This window comes from Silurus meridionalis, chromosome 4, assembly GCF_014805685.1.
Source record: "Silurus meridionalis isolate SWU-2019-XX chromosome 4, ASM1480568v1, whole genome shotgun sequence".
NCBI classification, from domain to species: Eukaryota; Metazoa; Chordata; class Actinopteri; order Siluriformes; family Siluridae; genus Silurus; species Silurus meridionalis.
The window spans coordinates 32,391,853-32,404,072 of record NC_060887.1 but is presented as its reverse complement, the minus strand read 5'-3'; the positions used below and the strand labels follow the sequence as shown (position 1 = coordinate 32,404,072).

The window sequence follows — 12,220 nt, the reverse complement described above, 5'->3', positions numbered from 1 at the left end:
GCAGTTTCTGAAATACTCTAACCAGCCCATGTTCGCTTATACCAATAACCAGGCAACAATTAAACTGCTAAATCGTGAAGATAAATTTTTTTCCTTTGTTATGATGTTTGATGTGATTACTGAAACTTTTGACCTGCTCCCACATAATTGGCTGATTAGATAACACTATAAATAAACAGGCATAAGGGTGTTCCTGATAAACCGGACAGCGAGTGTATATTTTCTTTGGCTCTGTAGTATTAATTATCTTTATGATCCTAATTCATAGCCTGGCTGTCTGATTTGTGGTGTTTGACATCTAGACTGTGTGAGTGTGATCTCAAGCACGTTTGTGTGTCCATAGAAAGCAACATCGAGATTAAATAATAGGTGGATCAAACAATGTCTCTGGACTACTGTGTCATAATAATAAAAGCCCTAGGAGTTCAAATGTGGTCTAGATTATGGATTAGTTCACAGCCAAGTTAACATCAATCCTTACAACCCTACCGCTGATATATATAAAAGGTGAGAGGGGTTCAGTGCAAATTCCTTTTACCTTCACCACATTTAAAGAACTTGACCTTTAATCCCTGTCTGGTCATTCCTCCTCGAGGCAACCACACGCACCACACGTACACCTTTGTCACACATTACATCTGATCGCATAGAGTTTCCTGCGTTGGGTATATCAGCTGAGTTTCAGGCTCCCTCCGGTGTTTGAGGAACACACTGCTTATGCCTCCATCTTCCACACATATTTTAGTAATGCAAGGAAATTCTGATATTCAGTGTCTGCTTGATATTTATTTCTTTTTGGTCTATTGACTAATCTGTCACAGCTGAAAGACTTTGATGTTCCAGCTCTTGTGATGGAAAGATTTCTGAATAAAAAAGAGACAGTTCTCCACACCAAAGCACCAAATAACTGGGTCTACATTCTCCCAAGGTGGGTTTTTTCTCTTCTAATATAATTATATTAATGCATTCAATATTTTTCATCACAACATTGTTGTTTTTTTCAAAAATAGAAAAATAGTACTGAATCATGAAAATGTGCTAAATAAAATAAATATAAATATATCGATTATATTAATAAATATTGAAGAAAATAAAAGTCATGCATCCAAACTGATACAAAAAGCAACACTCCAAATAAATAAAAACAGTTACAACCAAAATTAACAAAAGACTCTTCAAATGAACAGCATGTAGCGTCAGTGATTCACCTCTAGAGGCCACTCTTGTGCTGTATAATGCAACCCGGAAAAACTGTTGGTATGGATTTTTGCCAATAGTTTTAGCAATCAACTATCGGTGCAGATTAATCACCAAAACCGATGAATTGGTCTACCAATACTGTGTAGGATGATTGAGGAATTTAAATGAAACTTCTCCATAAATGACATCTCCATTTAACCACTTTTTTTTTTTTTTAATGTGACGAGTTGACGAAGCATAGTCATTGTCTCGGGCAGGTCTTTCATTGAATGATATTCATTGTAAAATCTATGTAAAATACATTATTGCATAGTCAGTTACACAATTTGGGCAAGATTTTTACAAGAAATTAAATAAAAACTGCTTTAATCTTTTTAAGAAATGTACTATCACAGTAATTTACATATAAGTGTTTGTGTGTACACTAGCATGAAGAAGGGCCAGGTCATCAGCATCAGTCGCACACTGCCACCAGAGTGTCCTTTCCAGACTTACGCTGAGCTTCAGAATCACTGGACCATCATGGTACGCAAACGTACACATATAAATATGCATCCATCAATTAGAGCAATATTTTCGATCCCACTTAGTTTTTAAAGAGCCAAAACTTTTCATTTTCACCTCTCATCATAAGAATTGCCTTGGATGCCCTCTTGTGGACATGCACACAAGTGCAGATACATGTACTACCTTACTGTGTTACACAGAAATTGATATACATGCTGTCATACAAATACCAGCCCTGGAAGTGTTCATACACTCACAGCTACATACTACATAACACATCTTTTATTAGACTACTGTACAAACTCAAATTTGATTCAAAGCATAAGGAATAATAAACAAAAATATTTTGAAAAAATCCAAAATTGAAGGACAAATCCTCTTTTCTTATTTTATCTGTTTCATATGTTCTTTTTGAGTTAATTAGCCAGTATATCTAAATGAAATGATTGGATTTAAATGTGGGGAAAAATCTCTTAATTTATAATCACCTCTTGGACTTTTCCTCACAGTACTCAGCATCCACTGTGGTGTTAAACATCAGTCTGCACATTCATTATTTTGTCACTTCAGTCATTAATCAGAACCAAAAGTTATTAGATTTCCCTTTAGATCCTCTTTAGAATGCAGAGTTCACGCATTCCGACTTGTGATCTCTGCTCGCCATGTGTTTTCCATTTGCTCAGTGTTTTCTACAAGGCTTTTATCACCTTTGACCTCACATTCGTTTTCACACCGACGATAGCTCGCTGAAACACCCTGTGCGTGTTTTGACTTCTTTGTAGTTCCCTGAGTGTGTGCGTTTGCTATATGAATAATGTGTGTGTCTTCCTGTGTGTGTGTGTGTGTGTGTGTGTGTGTGTGTGTGTGTGTGTGTGTGTGTGTGTGTGTGTGTGTTTGTGTGCTCTGAATATTCACTTTCTGGAGTAGTCAAAATCTAACCTTTGATCACAACAAATCTCATTTCATGCTGGCTGGGCCTCGAACACACGAGACTCTGGCATGACTATCCCATGAGATATCATAAATTCACCCTGCATGCTGATGTGCTGAATCTATAGCAGCTGCTTTAATCTGTATGGATCAGTACAGCAACTTTCTTTTGTTTTATACACTTATATACACTTATATACATAATATTCATTGCATGTATGGAGGTAGTTGTAAAAGTTTTTTCCTTTCATAAGTGTACATGATTGGTTTGGTCCAGTTTGTGATTTGTGCCAATTCTCACCTTTTATGTAAGTACCATATACACACACAAGCATGCTAGTCCATCATGCTAGTCCATTACAAGGACTGTATAGTTTCGATAAACGACCCCAATAGCTCCGCCCTCCCACCACAATGCTCCACCCCCACACCATACAAATCTTTCCCAGCCTTCCATAAAAAAAAGGTTAATCACATTTAATCCTTGCAGAATGTAAACATATACTGTATATTACACTTAAGCAGAAAAACAGGGAGATAATTTAAGGGTGGCGGAGGGGCGGGTGGGAGCTCTCACTAGTGCCCCCTTCAGTTTGTAGTTTGCCTATGCGTAGTTTGCCTATGCCTAGAAACGGTGCTGATTTTAGCCCCAAGTATCATACTGACTTTTTTTTTTTTTTTTTTTTTAAGTGAACAAACACACAGTCTCGTTTTGCAACAAACTACTTTGTACGCAGTCCTTTTGGTCACATGGCAGTCTGCTAAATGAGTGTGTGTGTGTGTGTGTGTGTGTGTGTAGGGTTATATGAAAATGTATTTGTAGTGTCATCAACAGTCTAAATTTGCTTCTCTTTCTCTCTCCCTGTATTTAGTATGGCTATTACCTCCCCCCACTGAACGAGGATGAGATGGTGTATTGCAGTGTGTATTTTAAACTGCTTGGTGAGAAGCTTTTCACGTATCCTTCACACAGCCTGCTTTATCATAGTCACCTCCTCAACTCTTTTCTACGTCTTGTACATTTAAACTACTGCATCGGTCACATTCACATGAAACCCATTTACATTGCATGTTACAGACTGAATCACCGCTGTACGCTTTAGCAACAGTGACACTTGATGCGTCAGACAGACAACAGCTATCAAACAGATTTAATGCTTTGTCTGTGGTTTCAGTTCTTCATGTATTTATGCTGAATGTGCACAAGTCACTCTATTATATTGTAAATCACTGTTCTCTCTTTAATCACACCGATGTCTCTGGCACAGACTCTGTGATTAAGTCTCAAATTATTCCTCTAAGCAATCATTGAGTAAATAATTTACTGAGTATAATTTATTTGCACAGTATTAGACTCTGATTTAGTGTCTTTCACATGGCTAAATCTGGTGTTGGGTCATGTCCTTAACTTAAACGATTCAGATATCCGTTGTGTTGTATTCGCATTCAGCCAGTTCAGTGTTTTCCCCGAGTGAACCTGCAGGCGGCGCTCAGAGCCTTTATAACTGATGTCAGAAGCCTAATTGAGAAAGTTTGTGGCTTTACAGCACAATTGACCAGCCAGCCTTTATACCATACTCTTCATCTGAGCAGGCCTAGTATACAGGTATGAGGTATTATTGAGCGTATTACTGTTTTATTAGCAACACTGCCATATTTATGTGAGCTACATACTTTATATAGATAGACAGTATCTCTCATAAGTCTCATAAGTGCACAGACAACAATGCAAAAGACATTCATTTACATTTTAGATTATACACACATCATTGTCAATAAGCGTCACGTCACATGCTTTTAATAGACGCATTTTTTGTGGATCTATCTATCTATCTATCTATCTATCTATCTATCTATCTATCTATCTATCTATCTATCTATCTATCTATGCATATCAACTGTAGTGTGGCACTTTATAGCAATAGTTTCTATTTTATTTTAATCTTTGATGGTAATGACGGGATTTTAAAAAGATTTTCATGTTAAATGTCTTTTCCAGTCAATTTTCATACCCGCATTTGCAGGTAATGAGATTACCCAGCGAGTGCTAATCCGTTTAGTAAAAAGGTCAGCAGCATACAGAAATAAAAACAGAGCACTTCAGGAAAGCATACTGCGATTATCTGTGAAGGTTGCTTTCAGTACGAACACGCCCACATTCGCACCAGTTAAATGGGAATCCTGCAGGAGAAATCCATAACGGTACCTGGGCTTGCTTTTTAAACAAGATCGAATTACTTTATAATTTTCACTTGTGGAATAGAAAGCTATACAGATTGTTTATCTTTACAAACTGTGTGTTTTGTGCCAGAGCTTGGCAGAGTTTCTGCTGTTTGGAATTATCGAGATTGTGAAACGGCGCCACGATCATCGTGAGCGCTTTAATAATTTAATACAGAGGTGTTTTTTTTCTGCCCTGCACCTGACCCCCCCCCGTGTTGCAAGAATAATCACCAAACATCCCCAGCGTGCTCTTAAATTTGGCAGGTTGGCTCACAGATGATGAATTGCTACATGAATCTAGAGCATGCAAGTAGAGCGAAACCTCTTTCTTACACACTGCTTTCCGAGGAAATACTCCATGGAGAATTTTCCTTCCAGACCCTCTGAATAATGCAAGGTGACCATGTCAAAAAGCACATTGTTGGAAAACTCTGAGTTTCCAAGCACAACAATAAATGACCCAACATTACATCATTTCCTCTCCATTGGGTTCCAGTCCACAGATGGAGGGAGAAACTTACAGACGAACAGGCTTTATTTATGCTGGCTCTAACTCACTTTGGTGTTATTGGACTATGACAAATTAAGTGGAGCACGAACGGAAAATCAATTTGTGTCCATCTTTGGGAGTTCGTGCAGATGAAGAGAGATGACAGGACTGTGTTTCGGTTCTCCTGGGCACTCGTGATTGATAATGACGTCTCCAATCCAACCTTGATTAGATTATGACTCATAAGGATGAGACACACACTAGGCAGTCGCAGTTTCTGTTAAAACTCAGCCAAGCAGTCTGGTGTGTGAGGTGTTAAAACAGATGTGGTTTGTATTTATAATTTGACAGCACTGCAAAAGAGTTATTTTTCACATTATTAGCATAAGCTTTTTTATTTGGTCCCTGTTCATTTTATAGCCTATGTCTACCTTGATTTTTTTTATTATTATTATTTTAGGACTCTAGGGCTTTACCTGCTAACCTGACCTTCAAGTGCTCTAGCAGACTTGTGCTGACCCAGAATCCTAGCGTCTGCACTCCAGAGATGGTGCCTCTTTCAAAGTTAGCATCTTCTCCATGGCGCCTAAGTCAGCCTGTAGGTTTGAGCAACATCCAACAATCAGCTGCAAACACTGGACACTGGAATCCTCAAATCCCCAGCCCTATTTTGCAGTCATCTCAATGCAATGGCATTGAGACAAGCCAGTTCTCATCATCCTTCACCTCTCTTCCATCATTCTCCTCGACCTTGTCTGTCTCTCCTAAGCACCCAGTGCTTAGCAACACTCAGCCTGTTGTACAGAGACCCAAACTGGTACCTATCTTCAGAAACAAGTCACTGAGTCGGCATGTTAACGTCACGAAGATCCTGGCTGAGAAAAAGAAACAACAAGAAGAAGCAGCACAGTGTGCTTTAAAAGCACCACTTAAAAGATTCTCCTCGTCTCCTTTATCCTGTGCATCATCACTCCCTAGAGTGTCTCTGCCATTTTTTAAGGACCGTAAAAAAGAACACAGTGTCTGCACTACCACACCAGTACAGCCGGTCTTCAAAAAACAACCTGCACCCATGCCTGAGATCAAAACAGGGGTAAGAAATACAGCATCTCTATCCACATTACATTCACCCATTACGTGCACAACAATATAGTAGTACAGGAAGTAAGTGGAACGTTAAACTTCAAAGAGAAGTTCATAATATTTTAACAGCATAGTGTCTTCTCAAGTTTTGCATCATCTCACAATGATTTAAAAACTGACATCTGTGATTGAATAAACACGCTTATGAGTCGTTTTGGCTCCCAAAATAAGAAAAAAGGGGCAGTCAATACTATACTATAAGTATTTTTTTTTCTGTTGCATATGCAGTTTTAAAGCCCAAAATACTGGGCAATGAACGGAAATGAATAAATCATCAAATCCGATAGATATTAATAATGTGCTGCCCGGACGTGAGAATGACAAGCGACCTGAGACGACTTTAAAATTCTTAAAAGGGACCAGACTTTCAGTGGGAGCTGTGTGACACCAGACATTACGGCTATAAATCAGAAACTTTGTGCTCCCAATCATCGGGAGATCACAAGCTGGAATCCAAAACGATGACGTACACTGTTGAATCCAAAAGAGAAAAATTGGCCACGCCGTCCAGGAAGGTGGGGTGGCATACTCATTTTAATCCTAGCATGAGCAGCATTTAGAGAAGATGTGGTTGGCTGCTTCATCCTTCACCCTAACCTGGGTAGATGAAATAGGAGACCTAGCTGGATATTGAGAATCAGTCAAACTGATTGTATAGGGAAAAATATTGTTTCTAATATTGTTAGCTTGGAATTAGAAGCAATGCATAATATATAATAATACATAATCATATCCACGTTACATACACTCATCTCAAATATTTGTATTTATTTTTTTTAAGAACGTCCAAGGTCTAACAAACACCGTTCCAAATGACTCCACACCTGCTTGTCTGTTTTGCAGACATAAATATGTGTGTAAAATAGGGGTTTATACTGTATTAGAAGGGTTTCCACCTAAAAGGGTTAAATAAACATGAATAAGAATAACAGATCCTGTGTTTTTTTTTATAGCTTAGTCTGCTTTAATAGAAAGCCACACAAAGTGCTCATGTGTAGAAACAATTTTTTTGTGTATGTTCATGTGTTGGTCTTTTTGGTGTTTTTGATCTGTGAGATCACTGCGAATGGTTTAGGTGTAGGTGTTTGTGGAACACGGATTATTTTGCCATTCGTCCTTCTACAGATAGCAAAAGCCTTAGACCAAATATTTGGGTTTTCCAGTCTTTGATGACAGCATCTAGGTCAATAAGGGGTAAATGTTGTTCTTAATGTGGTCTTGTCTCAGGGTGAAGTATTTCAGTCGCACCCGAAGAAAGCCAAACTCAACATACAGGAAGTGGATGTGGTGAAGTATGCAAGAATCAATCAGGTAATGAATCAGGATTTCTCAGGATGCAGTTTATTTTTTTTTTACTTGTGTCTAAACCTAAGATAAACAGATTTTTGGAAGTTACTAGTTTGCATTTGTCTTGCCATTGAGGAATAAAACAATGTATTATTATTATTTTTATTATTTTGTTCTTCTATCAATCTCCATGAATTAACTTTCTAATTTGTAAGAGACGATGCCTTTGTGTAGAGGGAACGGATTTGATTTAGTGTCCATTAGTCTCTCGGACGTGCCGCTCATAACCCAAATGAATTGTCTGGCCACGTCTCTAAATGAAATCCATTACAAATCTGGCATGTGTTCATGACCTGGATTAGAAGCCATTAAGTGGAGTGACAAGCAAATGCATCATTCTGATGCTGGGGGGTGAACAAAGGTGTTCGCAGAGTGCAAATGCACAGCAACACCACACAATCCTTCCCACCTGTTACTTATACTCCCACCACTTGACCCTAGATGCCTCGGATGCTTTCATAATTGATTAAGGCTTAACGCTTATGGACTATTAATTCCTCTAATAGTGTGGCTGCCTTGCGTGCTTCCACGATACATTGTGATATTTCCACTTTATCACCAATTTATTCAGGATTATTTAAACCCTTTGTTGAATTCTCGAATCACATCGATCTGATTGTTGAATACGTTCGTCCTGCATCTCCGAATGCTCTAATATATATGCATTTTCATAGTAACGGCTCCTTCACACAGACTCGTACGGTGTCTCACTTATACTCACTAAGGCTAAGAATAATGGATTGACAACATTTTAGAAAGGGAAATGCATAATTGTTGATATGTTTTCATGTTTCTGTAAGGAGATGTTTATTTAACGTTTTTGGAAGGAGTCTCCAGCGCCTGCACTTTGTAACTTTATGGAAGTCTTCAGGTTGTGTTTTTAGGTTTGTTACATTTGCTTTATTGTAGCTGTTAGAAAACAGAAAATCTCATTTATACAACTGAGCAGCTAAGGGGTTAAAGGCCTTGCTCAGCATTCCAGGTGTGACAGCGTGGCGTGGTTTGGATCTGAACTCGCGACCATCGTATCCAAAGTCCAATGCTGTAACCACTAAGCTGCCAACCTAAGAGGGTCTTGAGGAGGCACTACTTGTGTAAAGAGATAACAAGAATTAAATTGTGTAATGGATGTTCTGCAATATTAACTAGAAAGAGCTATGTGCCATGCATTATTGAACTGAACTAAATTGCAACTTGTTATATGTGACAGATTGCTCTGGTGTGTATATATATACTGTATATAATAATGTAGGAGGTGTGTTATGGAATATAATGAACAATAACTTCACCTCATTGGGTGTTTATTCCTAAATCACAGCAAGATGAGTGTTTTAATTCAGTGTTTTAGAATATACATTTTTTTCTAGCTGGCAAAGATCAATGTGGCGACTCTGCAGGCCTGGCTGAAAGGTCAAGGCATCCCAGTGTGTTCAAAGGACAAGAAGGGGGACCTGATGTCAAAGGTCATGCACCGCCTGAATGAACCTTGAGGCAGAACCTCAATCCAGACCGCTCCTGCGGGTTTAGAGTTGCTCTGTCAGGTAATCCACACCAGAGAGGAAGTCTAGGTCTGTCTAGCACTCACACAGAGGAAACATTAAAATGAGCTGGCTATGAGTTGTTTTGCATTTCTTTTCTGCTTGGCCACGTTCAGCATGATGTTAATATATGCTCTGTTATGGTCTAAGTGGATACGATCAGATCTGTGGTATTATTTCAGAATATACAAATGTAAATCCTTTTTTTTTTATGTGTAACTTGTTTATTTTGTTTACTCTGTTGTGCACGGTTGTACAGTTATGCATAAAACATGTATTTATTTATAAAAGAGATTGATACTGTACTACTTTGTAAAATCAAAAACACTAATACAAGTGTTTTTTCTGTTCTGAGCTTTTTCCTTATTGCTTCCCCCCTTTTTTTTTTTTTTTTGCTTAATGATCTTTAAATACATTCAGTATGTTTAATGAAATCTAATTTAGCTTTGTACCATCACTAAGATCCAGCATGAAGTTTGATTTCCAAAAGCACACAGAGAATTTCAGATGACCGCTGGTGCTGCTCGCCTCCGGAGCGTTTACTGCAAGCATGACAGAAAGCTCTGATGGCGGCTCGGCTCGTGTCTACTCTAATGATACACAAAACAGAGACAGAGAGCCGAGTAGCAGAGGAGTGTGACTGAAATGGAAATTGGCGCGAGTCACTTTGATGGTTAATGAAGGGAGCTTACAGAAAGTCCAACATCAGCTAGCCTTTTTAACACTTCGTTCCTACCAAGTGCTAAAGACTGGTACAAATCTTTTCGCAGTGCTGCGGCAAGCTAGTTCTCTTTTTTCTGAGAGAACTGTAGTGAATAGTGTTCCTACAAAGGTCACACTAGTTTTATATATTTATATATATATATATATATATATATATATATATATATATATATATATATATATATATATATATTCATATTGTTAATTGTTGTTTTTTTTGTTTGTTTTTTACTTGTGCAAAGTTTTAGGAATATCAAACCTTTTTTTTTTTATTTATACCAGTCATTAATTTTTGGATTAATTCCAATAGGGTACCATTATAATTGATGGCTGTAACAACTTGTTTGTGAATGTTCATTGTCATATCTTGTTGGCCATCAATTTTCTTGGTTTCAATCAGTTAATGTAATATGAGTTGTAATATGAGTTATAAGATGAGTGACCCCATTTGACACTGATTACGAGCAAAAGGCTTACATCCATTACTCGAGCAGCCAGAGGCCAAGTGGTGTGGGCTCGTCCGTTTACTGCTTCGGAGTGATGGCTCTTCAAAAACATCATTTGAGCAGTATTCGCCACAGGGCACATATAAACATTCCTCTTTCTGAAGCATGCAGAATCATGCTCCAGCTTTTCTGTTCACACTGTTTGTGCGCTGAACTGACATTCATGACATAAAACCTTCAAACTAATTTCTGGATAATTGCAGTAGTTTTAGAGTAATCGTTATTATTTATGATTTAAAGAGCGATTCGATAAGGTTAGAATTAAATGGAGTTGATTTACTGACAAAACCCTTTTCGCAGGATGCAGGACACACAAATATTTTCAAATAATCATTGTAATTTTACTAACGTCTATTTTAGAACGGTAATATAAATAACAGTGATGATTTTCAAGCACCAGTAATTTCTAGGTTTTCAATATGAAGTATCTTCTTCGTCTCATTATTCTCTCATTTAATTATTTTAACTCTAATTCTATATAAATACATCACTATATGTGAGTGCAGACCTTGATTGCAACTGGGAGCAAAAAGGACCATACATACTTCCCTCTGGCTGTGTCTTTGTCCCATAGGGTGGTATTATAGGTTCTCTGTAGAACACACAGCTGTAGCATAGATTTTTCTGTACTGAGTGCATGACCGTTTCCAGCTGCATTGCTAAAGGGAAAAGGTCTCCGAGTTTAATATTTGTTAATGTCTTCAGTACCAAAGAGGCCAGCTTCAACAACAAGCAGGTGGCAGCTGGCTCAATTTATCCCTCGCTGTACGATCTAGTTAACCCTTTCCATACTTGCTGTAATGACTTACTTGGAACAAATAGCTCTTCTCTTGTGTCATGATGATCAGTGCAGATTGTTTGTTCCACAAGCAAACATTGTATAATAGTGAAAATGTGGAGATGAAATTGTAATTATGAGACTATAATTAAACAAATATAAGATTAATTAATAGGATTGTTTTATTGTTTTGTTTCATTGGTAGATTACTTTGCTTTTTATAAATATTTATTTCTATAAACAAGTAAAACTAAAATCTTCCAATAGGACAACTAAATTGTATAAAAATCCCAATGGGCTTAATATGGTTTAAATGTGCTCAGCACAACAAATACAAAGCTTATTTAATAGTAATTAATTATTATTATTATTTATTTAATAATATCTTAATATCTTCCCCATATAAGAGAGCTGATTTCCTTATAGGGGTTCTGTTTGGCCCAGGAAATATCAGTGCACCGAAATCAACGATAATACAGTTTTAGGTCTCAAGAGAGTCATAAAAAATATTACACATTACAAATTACTTCTACTGGCACCACTTCATGTTGTTTACTCGGTTGTTCTTTGTGCTGTATGTGTCTTTTAAGCTCTATTCATTCTATCTGGAAATAAGAATTGAAAGTAGTATTCTGAAAGTGCATTGTGTAACTGTAACGTGTGAATTGGTTGTGGTTTGGAAAGTCATGCAGAGAAATGGGACAATAGAGAGGTTGTATTCAGTCAGCACTGGAGCGGAAAGAGTAGGTGGATATGGGGCGACTGCATAAAAGAGTCAAGTATATTGAAACGGGACTCTAAGGCCTTCATTCAGGCAGTGTCAAGACTTAGCCTT

At 37.7% G+C, this 12,220-nt stretch overlaps 1 protein-coding gene across 4 annotated transcripts in view; it reads left to right on the top strand.

Annotated features, from left to right (window-relative positions):
* LOC124384961 (uncharacterized protein C18orf63-like) overlaps positions 1-12,220 on the top strand; it is a 62,934-nt gene that overhangs the window by 9,509 nt on the left and 41,205 nt on the right. For 3 of the 4 annotated variants that reach the window (XR_006925657.1, XR_006925656.1, XR_006925658.1), the window contains 7 exons: positions 822-928; positions 1,629-1,725; positions 3,510-3,595; positions 4,060-4,243; positions 5,811-6,443; positions 7,721-7,804; positions 9,208-9,381. Coding sequence is in view for 1 of the 4 variants with exons in the window: in XM_046847988.1 (XP_046703944.1) it covers positions 822-928; positions 1,629-1,725; positions 3,510-3,595; positions 4,060-4,243; positions 5,811-6,443; positions 7,721-7,804; positions 9,208-9,330 (1,314 nt within the window). In the remaining 3 variants the exon portion in view is untranslated. Of the gene's footprint in view, positions 1-821; positions 929-1,628; positions 1,726-3,509; positions 3,596-4,059; positions 4,244-5,810; positions 6,444-7,720; positions 7,805-9,207; positions 10,120-12,220 lie in introns of those variants that run through there. The other variant, XM_046847988.1, reaches the window with a different exon arrangement.